The sequence below is a fragment of the Megascapheus bottae genome, chromosome 1 (genome assembly GCF_031878675.1).
Source record: "Megascapheus bottae isolate mThoBot1 chromosome 1, mThoBot2.hap1, whole genome shotgun sequence".
Taxonomy (NCBI): Eukaryota; Metazoa; Chordata; class Mammalia; order Rodentia; family Geomyidae; genus Megascapheus; species Megascapheus bottae.
Window position 1 is genome coordinate 1312136 of NC_143509.1, and position 11536 is coordinate 1323671.

Consider the following 11536-nt stretch of genomic DNA (forward strand, 5'->3'; position numbering starts at 1 on the left):
TTTTTTGCCAGTCCTGGGCTTGAGCTCAGGGCCTGAGCACTGTCCTTGGAATTTTCTCAAGGCTAGAGCTCTACCACTTGAGCCTCAGCACCACTTCCGGATTTTTTCTATGTATGTGGTAGCGAGGAATCGAACCCGGGTCTTCATGCATGCTAGGCAAGCACTTTAACCACTAGGCCAAACTCCCGGCCCTGTACAGGATTCTTTTACGGGGCCGGGAATTTGGCCTAGTGGTAGCGTGCTTGCCTAGCATGCACGAAGACCCGGGTTCGATTCCTCGGTACCACATACATAGAAAAAAGCTGGAAATGGTGCTGAAGCTCAAGTGGTAGAGCTCTAGCCTTGAGAAAGTCCAAGGACAGTGCTCAGGCCCTGAGCTCAAGCCCAGGACTGGGAAAAAAAAAAAAAAAAGATTCTTTTACCCAAGGTATATTCATGACAAAAAGTTATAACTGTCAGTTATAACTCCCTTGTATTTTCATAATCATAGTGTTTTTGATCCCCATTGGATCTTTACATCTGGATAGACTAGATTTTGTTTCCTACCATTTCCTCTCCCTTCTGTATACCCAAGATGCCACCTACTACATGCTCTATTTGTACTAGCTTTCCATCTCAATTGCTAGAATGTTCTTGTCCCCCATTGCTTACATCCACAGGTTTGTGGAGTTAACATTCTTCAGTTGCTCTGACAAAATACCAGGCACAAACAACATAAACGACAGTATTTATTCATTTATCGTGTTGACTTGTTTTTGGATGAGGCCTCTAAGCATCTCAGGACTCCCAACTAAGATTAGCCTGAGCTCCTTGTGAAGTTCTAATCCCACCACCCAGCCAAGCAAGAGAAATTTGTCTTGGATTACTTACAGGTCCAGATTTCCACAACGGTCCGCCACTATTAACTGTGGAACCTAAAGGGACAGACTGTTACAGAGTTGGAGATTAAGGCAGAGATTACAACTCACAGAGCAGGGAAGGAGAAAGAGAGAGAGAGAGAGAGACCAGAATTGAGGCCAGGCAAAACCTTCCACAGCCATTCTCTACCATCTTGACCTGCCTGGATGTAGAAACTTTCTACAGACACCTAAGAAACTGGCTGGGATGACAGCAGTGGAAGACATTTCACACTGAATCACCGCATTTCTGCCCACTGGGTTTGTTCATGTCTTGAGGAAATCAAGACTTCACACTGCTCACACTTGCATTTTCTCCACATTGTATGTCCTCAAGCAGACAGTCTCTGCCTTTTGTGACTCCCTTTATATATTTTAATATAAGTGGAATAACGAGTTCATAAACGTCTCTGAGCATCAACCAACAGAGAGGTTCTTTGTCAACATTGCTTGTAATCAGTTTCCCTTCCAGTGCATTATTGTTTATTTGTGCAAAGAGTCAGAATCACCAAAGGCTGTCCCACATTCCTTTTTATTCACTCAGTTTGCTCAAACTGGCTGTCTTATATTGCTTATGGGGAAAGTGGTTCTTTCCAGTGTGTTATTTCATGTGTGTGTAAGGAACTAGAATCACTGAAGGCTTCTCCACATTCGTTACAGAGGAAAGGTTTCTTTTCACTATGAGTTCGTTCATGTTTCCGTCGACCACTCAGGGTAAAGAAGGCTTTCCCACACTGCTTACACACATAAGGCTTCTCTCCAGTGTGAGTTCTCTCATGGATGAGACAGTGACTGGACTGCCCGAACGCTTTCCCACACTGGTTACAGACATAAGGTTTCTCTCCAGTGTGGGTCCTCTCGTGGATGGTCATGTAACCACAGGACCTGAAGGCTTTTCCACACTGTCTACATACATAGGGCTTCTCTTCAGTGTGCGTTATTTTATGTTTGTGCAAGGAGCTTGAATCAATGAAGGCTTTGCCGCATTCCTTACACAAAAAGGGTTTCTCACCACTGTGAGTTCGTTCATGCTTTCGAACATCACTCAGAGTAAAAAAGGCTTTCCCACACTGCTGGCAGACATGGGGTTTCTCTCCAGTGTGAGTCCTCTCGTGTATCTTAACATAACCTGGATAGCTGAAGGCCTTCCCACACTGCGGACACACGTAAGGCTTCTCCCCACTGTGCGTCCTCTCGTGTATTTTAATGTAACTGGAAGAACTAAAAGCTTTCCCACACTGCTGACACACGTACGGCTTCTCTCCTGCGTGAGTGCGACGGTGTGTCCTGCGGGATGTGGGGTGACTGAAGACATTCCCACACTGCTCACACTGGTGGGTTCTGGCATTCTGAAAGCACTGGGCATTGCTGCAGGCTCTCCCGCACACGGGGCATTTACACGGCTTCTCTTCAAGTTCCCCATACTCATAGAGTTTGGAGTCAGTGTAAGTTCCGAAGGCCATGCTCAAGGATGAATGCCTGAGGAAGATGTCAAAGACACTCGCTTCCACTCCAGCAGGGGTTTCAATGTTCATAACAGAATCTAGAGTACCACCAAACACTTCTCCACCTTGAAGACCTTTATGTCCATACAGGCTCCATAAATCTGGAACCCTAGAAATAAGGCAGAAGACATTACTGAGATATTACTTTGTCATGATGTAGCAGAACTCCTGGTTTTATGATTTGTTAGAATTTTAGAACACAAATGTCTGCATGCTTTTTAGGATAGCAAAAGCAGATAGTCTTAGTTGCTTCCCAAGAGTATTTTGTAAACATGGACAGTCTAATTCACATTTAAACAAAGCTAGTTGAGTATTTACTTTGTGAACAGTTGGGAGGAGGGGGGGGTCCAAAGCCTTTCAATCTTAAAACATTTGCATATATACAAGATATTTTGAAGAGAGCTCATACCAAGCCCGAACATCCTTTTTCCTTACCTTAAAGCATCAGAAATTGTTGTTTGCGGCAAGAGACTGGTGGCCCAGATGTTTCTAATGTTTAAACATTTTGGGTTTTTGATATGCTGATTAGGGTTGTTCAACCTGAATGCATTTTGGAGGAAATATTGAAACCAAATCAATTTGCTTACTAGCGTAGTTTCTGTTTTAAAATTTTCTTCTCACTTTTTCATTTACAAAGGAACCTTTCATTCTCTTGCATGAATAAATTACCTTAGATATCTCTTGGGACTTTTGCACACTTCTTCAACTGCCTGGTCTTCCCGTTCTTTTTCTAAAACACAGAGCCAGAACATCATTACAAATGGTGATGACGTTACAGAGTCACGATGAGGTTCTAGTTACATTCATGGCATTACACGACCGTGTCAGGTAGGTTGACCCGAACGTTCCCTTTCCACATTCCACACGACTGAGCGGCATGGAAGAGCAACAGCCCCTCGCTCCCTGACTGACCAGGAAAGGGAATGAAGTGGTCCTTACGTATGGAGGCCAGGTTCCTGAAAGTATCCACCATCACATCTCTGTACAGCTGCTGCTGGGCAGCGTCCAGCAAAGCCCACTCCTCCAGGGTGAAGTTGACAAACACATCATCAAAGGTCACAGACTCCTAAAACATCACAAGGGCATTTCAAGGAGGAAGGGTGAGACGTACAGCAATGGAGATCTACACTCTTTTCCATAAAAGGGCTGGCATGATTCTATGCCCTCAAAGTGGTCATGCCATGACTCCCCTTCCACACTCAGATCCTGTCACACACCTTGCCTGGAGATTTTTGCACAGGAGAATAGTAGAGGACACTGCCTGTGCTCTGCAATCACCCTGCAATCTAACCGTACAGCTGTTCCAGTTCCTCTCCCTAACCACTTGCTGCCCGAGCGTCAATTTCACTTGGCCTGAGACTGTGCACTGCTAGAAAGGTTTGGGCACAAAATTCTGCTTCTCCAGACATTCTGAAAAGGACTCAGTTTTCTCACACATTATATCAACAATATGCTGTTTATCTCCTACTCCCTGTCCGTGTGATCCCTTACAGTACTCAGACATGACCATCAGAAGGCGCACACTTGATCACATTCCAGAGCACATTCTGGGTGATCAATCTGCAATGAGCTGAGTCAACAGGTCCAACTTCAAACCACTTGTCACAACTGACTACTTAGGGCGTCCAGTACATAGTCTCTGACGGCACAAAGAAAGAACAGGTGGAAGCTCGTACCTATTTTTTTTCCCAAGAGGTGAAATTTTTAAGTAGTATAAAATATCCAAGAAGGCTGGGCACTGTTAGTTCACACCTGCAATCCTAGCTACAATGGAGGCTGAGAGCTAAGGATTACACGTCAAAGTCAGCCCAAGTACAGAAGTCTGAGACTTTTATCTCCAAATAATCACCAGAACACAGGAAGTTGTGCTGTGGGTCAAAATGGTAGAGAGCTGGCCGGGAGTTTGGCCTAGTGGTAGAGTGTTTGCCTAGCATGCACGACGATCCAGGTTCAATTCCTCGGTACCACATACATAGAAAAAGCTGGAAGTGGTGCTGAGGCTCTAGCAGTAGAGCTCTAGCCTTGAGAAAGTCCAAGGACAGTGCTCAGGCCTTGAGCTCAAGCCCAGGACTGGCAAAAAAAAAAAAAAAAAAAAAAATGGTAGAGAGCTAGCTTTGAGCTGAAGAACTCAGGGAACAGCACCAGGCCCAGAGTTCCAGAGTTTAAGCCCCACTACTGACCTCCCCCCCAAAAAAGAAGAGAGGGCCAGGAGTTTTAGCCTAGTGGTAGAGTGCTTGCCTAGAATGCACAAAGACCCAGATTCGATTCCTTGGAACCAAGTACACTGAAAAAGCTAGAAGTGGCTCACACCTGTAATCCTCTGAGGATCGCAGTTCAAAGCCAGCCTGGGCACTAAAGTCCCTGAGACTCTTACCTCCAATTAATCACTATAAAAATGGAAGTGGCGCTGTGGCTCCAGAGGTAAGGCAATTGCTTTGAGCTGATGAGCTCAGGGACAGTGTCCAGGCCCAGAGTTCAATCCCCATGAAAAAAGAAAAGAAAAGAAAGAGCAAGCGAGCTGGAGGTGGTATAGTGGCTCAAGTCAGAGTGCTAGCTTTTAGAAAGCCCAAGAAGGAAGCTAGGCACAGTGGCTCATGCCTGTCATCCTAGCTACTCAGGAGGCTGAGATTTGAGGATCAAGATTCAAAGCCAGGACCGGGAGTTTGGCCTAGTGGTTAAAGTGCTTGCCTAGCATGCATGAATACCCGGGTTCGATTCCTCGGTACCACATACATAGAAAAAAGCCAGAAGTGGTGCTGAGGCTCAAGTGGTAGAGCTCTAGCCTTGAGAAAGTCCAAGGACAGTGCTCAGGCCCTGAGCTCAAGCCCAGGACTGGCAAAAAAAAAAAAAAAAGATTCAAAGCCAGCCCAGGCACAAAAGGACCTGAGACTCTTATCTCCAATTAACCTCTAGAAATCAGGAAGTGGGTCCTGGTTCAAGCACAGGGCAGTAACCTTGAGCTGAAGAGCTCAGGGACAACACCAGGCCCAGTTTAAGCCCTATGGAAAAAAAAAAAAAAAGGCCCTCAAAAAAAAAAAAAAAAAAAAAGACCAAGAAGGATAACACCACTGATACGGGCAGATCACAACTTAGGGTCAAGGTTCAATGACCACACTGGCAGAAAAAAGTCCGTGAGACCCTAATCTCTAATTAACCATTAAAAAAGCCAAAAGTGGAGCTGTGGATCAAGTAGCAGAGTTTCTGTATTGAGTGAAAAAGCTAGGGGACACAGCACCCAGCCCCCTGAAAAACACATGTTACGAGTTTGTCTTTATTGACGTTCCAAAGAACTCTTTTCACTAGTAATAAAAGATGTGATAAAAACATTGCCGCAATTGGGGCTGGGGGTGTGGCCTACTAGGAGAGTGTTTGCCTAGCATTCATGAAGCCCTTGGTTCAATTGCTGGGTACCACATACAGAGAAAAAGCCAGAAGTGGCACTGTGGCATAGAGTGCGAAGTAACCTTGAGTAAAAGAAGCTCATGGACAGTACCTAAGCCCCAAACAAATATAAGACTATATGAAAAATATTTAAACAATAATTTGCAACAGAAGGAAGAACAAGTCCTGGTCTCACTGGTCAACTCTCCCAAATACTTAATGAAAAAATATGATCTCTCTTGAGAAAAAAATAGGCTAATTCTAGGGAAAAGGTATACCTTGTTTCAGTCCCAAAACCAGAAATGACACTATAAAAACCACAAGCTAGCTGGGTGCGGTGGCTCACGCCTATAATCCTAACTATTTAGGAAGCTGAGATCTGAGGTTCAAGGTTCAAAGCCAGCCCGGTACAAAAGGACCTGAGACTCTTATCTCCAATCATCCTCTAGAAAATGGGAAGTGGGGCTTGGCTCAAGAGACAGTGCTCATATTTAATTCAAGCCCCATGACCCACCAAAAAAATAAAAAACAAGCTACACACAAATGTCATAAGAATTTAAAATAAAAATCCTCAGTAACAGCAAATGCCATGCTGGGATGTTTCTCATGTGACGCCATCATCCATACAGAACCTCACAAAAAACCAACAAAAAGTTCAGGATCCTGGTTCCAATTTAGCTTGGGGAAGACAAATCTCTGTGAGATTCTTACCTCCAATTAACCACAAAAAAGCTGGAGAGAAAAGCTGTGGCTCAAATCATAAGAGTACCAATCTGAAATAGAAAAAGGTCAGGGACAGTGTGTAGGGTCTGAATTTAAGCAAGAAACATTGATTTATAATTTAAAAACAAACAATATTAGCCGGGAGCTTAGCCTAGTGGTAGAGTGCTTGTCTGGCATACACGAAGACCCAAGTTCAATTCTTCAGTACCACCTACATAGAAAAAGCCAGAAGTGGTGTTGTGGCTCAAGTGGTAGAACTCTAGTCTTGAAAGACCAAGGACAGTGCTCAGGCTCTGAGTTCAAGCCTCAGGACTGGCAAAACAAAAACAAAACAGACCCTAAAATTCATGTTTCAGAAATTTCTGTAGCCAAACTACATCTTATAAAAAGCACCTCAAAGATGAAAGATGTTGAATAGCATGATTCTAGATTATAATCCTAGCTATTCAAGAAGCCAGCTTGGGAGCCAAGAGTTTGGCCTAGTAGTAGAGTGCTTGCTTAGCATGCACAGAGACCCACGTTGAATTCCTCAATACCACATACAAAGAAAAAGCCAGAAGTGGTACTGTGGCTTCAGTGGTAGAGTTCTAGCTTTGAGAAAGCCCAAGGACAGTGCTCAGACCCTGAGCTCAAACCCAGGACTGGCCCAAAAAAGGCAGCGTGAGCAAGAAAGTCAGATTTTTATCTCTACCAGGAAAATAAAAAAATTAAGTGGTAGATTGATTGCTAGCCTTAAACAAAGGAGCTCAAGGACAGGGCCCTGCCTTCAAGCCTTAGGATGGGGAGCACCTGCACGCAAACACCCACATTCACATGCAGAGCACCTCCAAGAAGGCAGCTTTATAGCACTCACAAGGGAATCAGGGACCACTCTCACGATGCAGACACAGACCAGGGACTCACACCTGAGCCACCAGGACAGTTAATTCCAACATCCCCAGGCCCCCAGCAAGACAAATGGCCCCTGCTCCACAGGCTCAGCTCAAGAGGAATCACAGGTATGTCCACACTGCAGCCTAAGGTTCTGACCTCTGTGGATTTTCTGACATCCCTTATAACAAATGCAGGATGTTGGCTGAACATCAACTCATTCTCTACTACCAACCAGGTATACACGACTTCAGTACAACAACACACAAAGTGACAGATACCCTGCAGAGTTCTGGGCTCAGTCCTCCACCAGGCCGCACTGTAGATGACAATCAAAAGACTGCTTTGCTTTTTTTTTGTGGGTCACGGTGCTTGAACTGGGCCCGGACGCTGGGCCCGGGCGCTGTCGCTTAGCTCTTCACCTCAAGGCTACCGCCCTAACCTTGAGCCAAGCCCAACTTCCCATTTTCTAGAGGTAAACTGGAGACAAGAGTCTCAAGTCCTTTAGTGCCAGGGCTGGCTCTGAACTTTGATCTTCAGATCTCAGTCTCCTGAGTAGCTACGATTATAGGCATGAGCTACCAGCCTGGCAAAAGACTGTATTCTCTAAATCATCATCTAAATCATCCTGAAATGACAGATATGGCAGCATTAGTCTACTCATGCATAAAAGGGGCCTCAGGACCAAGAACCCACGACAGTCACAAGAATTCACTACCTAGGTCCTTTACCCAAAATGAGGAACAAAACCGAGTACTTTAGCTGGGCATGAGAGATCTGAGGATCTTGGTTCAAATCGGCTCAGGCAGAAAAGTCCATAAGACTCTTATCTCTAATTAACCACCAGAAATCTGGATGTGTTGGAGCTAGAAATGTGGCTTAATAATAAGAATGCTTGCCTAGCATGCATGAAGCTCTGGGGTCCTTCAATCTCTCAGTACCACATAAACAGAAAAACTCAGAAGTAGGACCTGGAGTTTGGCCTGGTGGTACTGTGTTTGCCTAGCATACAAGAGACCCTGGTTCAATTCCTCGGTATCATATACACAGAAAAAGCCAGAAGTGGTGCTGTGGCCCAGTGGCAGAGCACTAGCCTTGAGAAAAGCCCAAAGACAGCGCTCAGGCCCCAAGTTCAAGCCCCAATACTGGCAAAAAAAAAACACACACATGCCAGCATCAGTAGCTCACACCTGTAATCCTAGTTACGTAGGAGGTTGAGTTTTGAGGACCAAGGTTCAAGGCTAGCCTGGACACCAGAAGTCCCTGAGACTCATCTCTCCAATTAACTGTCAGAAAACCGGAAGTGGCACTGGGGCTCAAGTGCTAGATTGCTAGCCTTGACCGGAAGAGCTCAAGCCCCACAACTTACAAAAACAAAACAGACAAAAATCAAACAAGGGAAGTGGTACTATGGCTCAAGTGGCACAGCACTAGCCTTGAACAAAAAGTGTCCAAGAGCAGTGCCTAGAACTGGAGTTCATGCCCAGGACTGGCAAAAAAACAAAAAACACAAAAGTCAGTTTTGGCGGGGAGTCTGGCTTAGCGGTAGAGTGCTTGCCTAGCATGTATGAAGACCAAGGTTCGATTCCTTGTGTACCACATACATAGAAAAAAGCTGGAAGTGGTGCTGTGGCTCAAGTGGTAGAGCTCTAGCCTTGAGAAAAAAAAATGTCCAAGGACAGTGTCCAGGTCCTGGGTTCAAGCCCTACAACTGGCAAGCCTAGCATGCAGAAAGCCTTGGGTTCAATATCTCAGTGCAACACAAACAGAAAAAGCCAAAGTGGCTCTGTGGCTCAAGTGGTAGAGAGCCAGTCTTGAGGAACAGTGTCCAGGCCCTGAGTTCAAGCCCCCAGGACTGGCAAATCAAAAAGAACTACACAACAGAAATATTAACTCTCATTTTCACCAGCAGGTGGAACTAAAGGTGTGTTTCAGTTTGTCTTGTAGCATACTTTCTCTCTTAAAACAAATTAAATATCCTCATCAAACGGTGGAAGGTGGGAACGCTGCAGAAGTAAAATTTTAACCCATGATGCCCTTCCCCCAGGGTGAAACCACACTAGGGCCTCAAAAATGCAGCCTCTGAGCCACACCCCAGTCCAACTGAGATGCCACACACGAACAGCTGCCCACCTGACACTTTCAGTTCCAGGGGAACTGCCTAAAGCAAAAAACAACTGCCCATTGCTTCTTAGTCCTTCCCTTTTTAAAATTGACACAAAGAAATGGGTGGCCAGAACTTTCCCCACTGTAATCCTAGCTACTCAGCCAGCTGAGATCCTAGACTAACCAAGGGTCCAAGGCAGCCTGCACAGACAAACCTGTGAGATTCTTATCTCCAATGAACTAGCAAAAAGCCTTAAGGAATGGTTCAGGTGGAAGAAGGCTAGTGTACCCCTATCCCCATTATGAAGTAGTGGTAGGGCTTGAACTCCGGGATTCTTACACCTCACTTCTGAGCACCAGCCTTGGTGGAAAAAGCCAAGCTTAAGGAGCCAAGTCCCCGAGTTCAATCCTGGCACAAAAATAAGGCCAGCTACAAGACTGGGTTTCTTGTTTTGTGTTCGTGTGTGTGTGTGTGTGTGTCTTTAAAACCCCCCATTAAACAGCCCGAGTCTCCCTCTCGCTGGCCCCGGGCACGCGTGGCCCCGTCCCGTCCCCCCCCCCGACCCCTCGGTTGGGCTCCACTCTAGAAGGACAAGCTCTTCCGCCTCGCCCCGGGGCGGCCACCTGTCGGCCAGACGCCCCCGCCAGCGCCGCCCTCCATCCCGGTCCCGCCGCCGGCCGCATTTCCCCGACGAGGCGGACTGGACCCCGTCCCGAGCCCCGGACGGAGGGCGCGCGGACCCCGTTTCCGGGGAGCGCGGCCCAGCGGGAAGAAGACGCCCACCGCGGAGGGGCCCACACGCTGCCTCCGCGAGCTCCCGGGCCGGGCCGCCGCGCCGCCGCCGAGACGCCCGGGGCCGGGACCCCACCCGGCCGCCGCCGCGCGCGTCGACCCCGCGTCCTCACCGCCCTGCGGGGCGGGCGCCGCGCCGGAAGTGGCTCCTGACGGACAGGACGCGGCTCCGCCGGCCACGCGGGCCCACCCCGCCGCCCGCGGTCGCCGAGGCCCCCGCAGCCCCTCAGCGCTCGCGGCCCCGCGCTAAAGCGGACACGGGAGGCCCGGGCCGCCTCCGCCGGACGCCACCTCACGCTCCTCCCGGCCAGGCCCTCGCTCACCATGGCCGCCTCCGGGCTCCGCGGTGCCCTCCAGACGCCGCGAGGTCGGCGGAGGCCAGCCGGCGGCGGAGGCCAGCCGGCGGCGGAAGAGCAGCCGCCGGGACCCCCGGAGCAGCCCGGAGCGCCGGGAGCGTGACGGGGCGGGACAGGAAGCTCCACCGCTGCACGGCGCCTCCCTCGCCGCGCGCGCCGCGGCGCCTGGCCACGCCCCCGGATCCTGATTGGCTACGTGGATTAGGGCCCGCCCCCATACCCTGAGTGGCAGCAGACCCACCCAATGCCTGGCCGGGTGAAATAGACGAGCGCTATTCGAGCCACAGGCATTCCGGAGCCCAGCTTCCCCGGGGAGGGGCGGGGCGGGGCGGGGCGGGGCGGGGAGGGGAGGGGCGGGGTCCCAGCCTGGCAGGTGTCAGCGTGCTGGCTGAGCTTGTTTCTGACTTCCCAACTTCTAAAGTTGAGCTCATACAAGCTGGGAGAAGAAGAGTCACGGTTACTAAGACTGGGGGAGTAGGAGGGAAGGGAGACCGTGGGATGGTTGTCTGTGAGACCTAAGTTATAATTAGAAGTGTTAATGCTGGTGTTCTGTTACACAGCGGCGTGGATCAAGATCGTGACGATATAATGGGTGCTTTCTAACCTAGAAGAAAACGTTTTCAATGTTCTCGCTAAGAGAAATACAATACGTATTGAAGGATCTAAATATTTTACCTTAATTTATTGCTAAAATTGCACGTACATCAAAACATCACCTTTGTAGCCCACAAGAATAGAGTTTGGAACCACATCTCAAGTGGTTGGGCAAGTGCAAGGCCTGGGTATCAGTCCTCACTTCAAGAAAAACAAAAATTAAAATTAAAAAGTATGTCTTTTATTAAAGGGGTTTGCATGGAATACCCATTTACTGATTTATGCTCCATTGCTCCATGTCTCTTTGAAAGC

At 48.0% G+C, this 11536-nt stretch overlaps 1 protein-coding gene across 1 annotated transcript; it reads right to left on the bottom strand.

Moving 5' to 3' along the window:
- Positions 1-708: 708 nt before the first annotated feature.
- Positions 709-10744, bottom strand: LOC150067853 (uncharacterized). The gene is made up of 5 exons (XM_090335183.1): positions 10598-10744; positions 3341-3467; positions 3071-3131; positions 2837-2941; positions 709-2510 (listed from the first exon to the last, which is right to left on the bottom strand). Exons 1-5 carry the CDS (start codon positions 10598-10600, stop codon positions 1469-1471), a joined length of 1338 nt encoding a protein of 445 aa, XP_090191309.1. The 5' UTR covers positions 10601-10744; the 3' UTR covers positions 709-1468.
- Positions 10745-11536: the final 792 nt, after the last annotated feature.

Excerpts from the sequence above, each read along its gene's own strand:
- LOC150067853 (XM_090335183.1), bottom strand. Across the intron at positions 3,132-3,340 it reads CAGGAACCTGGCCTCCATAC|AAAAAGAACGGGAAGACCAG; the intron begins GTAAGGACCACT and ends TCTGTGTTTTAG. Across the intron at positions 2,511-2,836 it reads ACAATTTCTGATGCTTTAAG|GGTTCCAGATTTATGGAGCC; the intron begins GTAAGGAAAAAG and ends CCTTATTTCTAG.